This window comes from Sinocyclocheilus grahami, unplaced genomic scaffold (assembly GCF_001515645.1).
Source record: "Sinocyclocheilus grahami isolate Dianchi unplaced genomic scaffold, SAMN03320097.WGS_v1.1 scaffold18195.1, whole genome shotgun sequence".
NCBI classification, from domain to species: domain Eukaryota; kingdom Metazoa; phylum Chordata; class Actinopteri; order Cypriniformes; family Cyprinidae; genus Sinocyclocheilus; species Sinocyclocheilus grahami.
Genome location: NW_015517002.1, coordinates 1 through 1773, shown reverse-complemented (window position 1 = coordinate 1773; position 1773 = coordinate 1). Strand labels below are relative to the sequence as shown.

The 1773-nt window shown below is 37.2% G+C and overlaps 1 protein-coding gene across 1 annotated transcript in view; it reads left to right on the top strand.

Moving 5' to 3' along the window:
* Window positions 1-1770, top strand: part of LOC107579567 (adenylyl cyclase-associated protein 1-like) — a gene marked incomplete at its 3' end in the record, with an annotated part of 3739 nt that extends 1969 nt beyond the window's left edge. The window contains exons 4-7 of the mRNA XM_016265381.1: window positions 275-360; window positions 456-561; window positions 647-815; window positions 1607-1770. Of these exons, the coding sequence (XP_016120867.1) occupies window positions 275-360; window positions 456-561; window positions 647-815; window positions 1607-1770 (525 nt within the window). The remainder of the gene's footprint in view (window positions 1-274; window positions 361-455; window positions 562-646; window positions 816-1606) is intronic.
* Window positions 1771-1773: the final 3 nt, after the last annotated feature.

The following is a 1773-nucleotide window of genomic DNA, read 5'->3' as shown; positions in this document are numbered from 1 at the left end:
AAAAAAAAAAAAAAAAAAAAAAAAAACCTGTATGGATGTCTGTACACTGATTTTAAAGCACCAGACCTTATGATAATCAAAGCAACATTGGCCATTTCTTCATTAGGCCAACAACTTTGTTGTGTAAATGTTGCTAAAACCTTCTCAGCAGACTTTTAAACCCCACAGCATGTACCAAATTACAGTGCACAAGAAACAAAAGCCATGATCAATGCATATTTGGAATTTCTTTCAATAAACATAATATTATCTTTTTTTTTTCTAAATGTGTTAGGCACCAAAGCCAGGCCCCTATGTGAAGGAGATGCAGGACGCTGCCATGTTTTACACGAACCGTGTGCTCAAGGATTACAAGGAAAAGTATGTGTCTGTCTGTGATGTGAAGCAACTGGTCTGTACACCTGCAAAATGGTATGTCACTCATTTCCCCATCTGCCTTATTGTCTTATATTTAGAGATAAGATGCATGTGGAGTGGGTCAGTACCTATGTGTCCATTTGGACTGAGCTGCAGGCCTACATCAAGCAGCACCACACCACTGGACTGAGCTGGAGCAAGACTGTAAGTCACATTCTTGTGTGCTCAGTTTGTCCCACATGCTTCTGAAAACAAATTTCCCAAATATTTCAACATTTTGGTTTCACAGGGTCCGGTTGCCTCTGGAGGCGCCCCGAGTGGAGGAGCACCAGCCCCACCTCCCCCAGGTCCTCCTCCACCCCCCATGAACTTGGACAAATCATCAAGTGGAGACTCTGGAGCGACCAGTCATAATGCTCTCTTTGCATCCATCAACAAGGGAGCTGATATTACTAAAGGTATTAACTGGATCCTTAACTTGATGTAGTTCTACAAACAGATATGACGTTGTTTGGGAAAATAGGTTCAAAATGTGTCCAGTAGAGCCTACAGTGCACAAAATATTCAGTGCCAATTTTATTGCTTTTTAAATGATGAAAGGTTCATTGCTAAACATTAAACAGTTATTTTGATAGATTGGAAATTATGCAGATTGTTTCACTTGATGCACTGCAATGGGAGCATCAGTGTGTGTATATATATTTATAAAGGTCAATGCAGCCTTCATGATAAAAAAAGGGCACAGTTAGTGCCTTTACTTGTGGCGTTCACTTGTGCACCTCCATGAGACTGTAGGGTGTCTCATTTGTTATTTATTATTATTATTATTTTTATTAATATTAAATAACCATTATAACAGTGTTCTTTTAGTATCATTGTGATACTATTGTTTTTAATTTTTTAGTTTAATATTTTTGTTTTTGTAATTTTAGTAGTTTGTCTATATAGTTTTTATTAACTACCTGAAATAAATTTAAATATTTTTTATTTGTTTTATTTCAGTTAAGTCTTATTTCAAGTGATGAAAAATTATGGTTTCAGTTTTAGCTAACTAAATTAACCCTGATTATAACCGCTGTAATAAACAATTTATTAATATTTTATTTGTGCATTTGAAAACCACTTTTTATTCAAAGTAACTTTTTCTTATTTATTTATTTTTCTTTTAGATTTTGCCGTAATTACAATAATTCTCACAGTTTTATTGAAGACTTGTCTTTAATACTCCTGTATTTTCACTCACTTTAAGGACTGAAGCATGTGTCTGATGACCAGAAGACCCACAAGAATCCTACACTCAAAGTCCAAGGAGGTCCTTTGCCTTCTGGGCCCAAACCCTTCGCTGCTCGGCCCACAGCAGCAGCCAGCCCAGCCCGCACTCTGCCCCCAGTGCTGGAGCTGGACGGCAAGAAATGG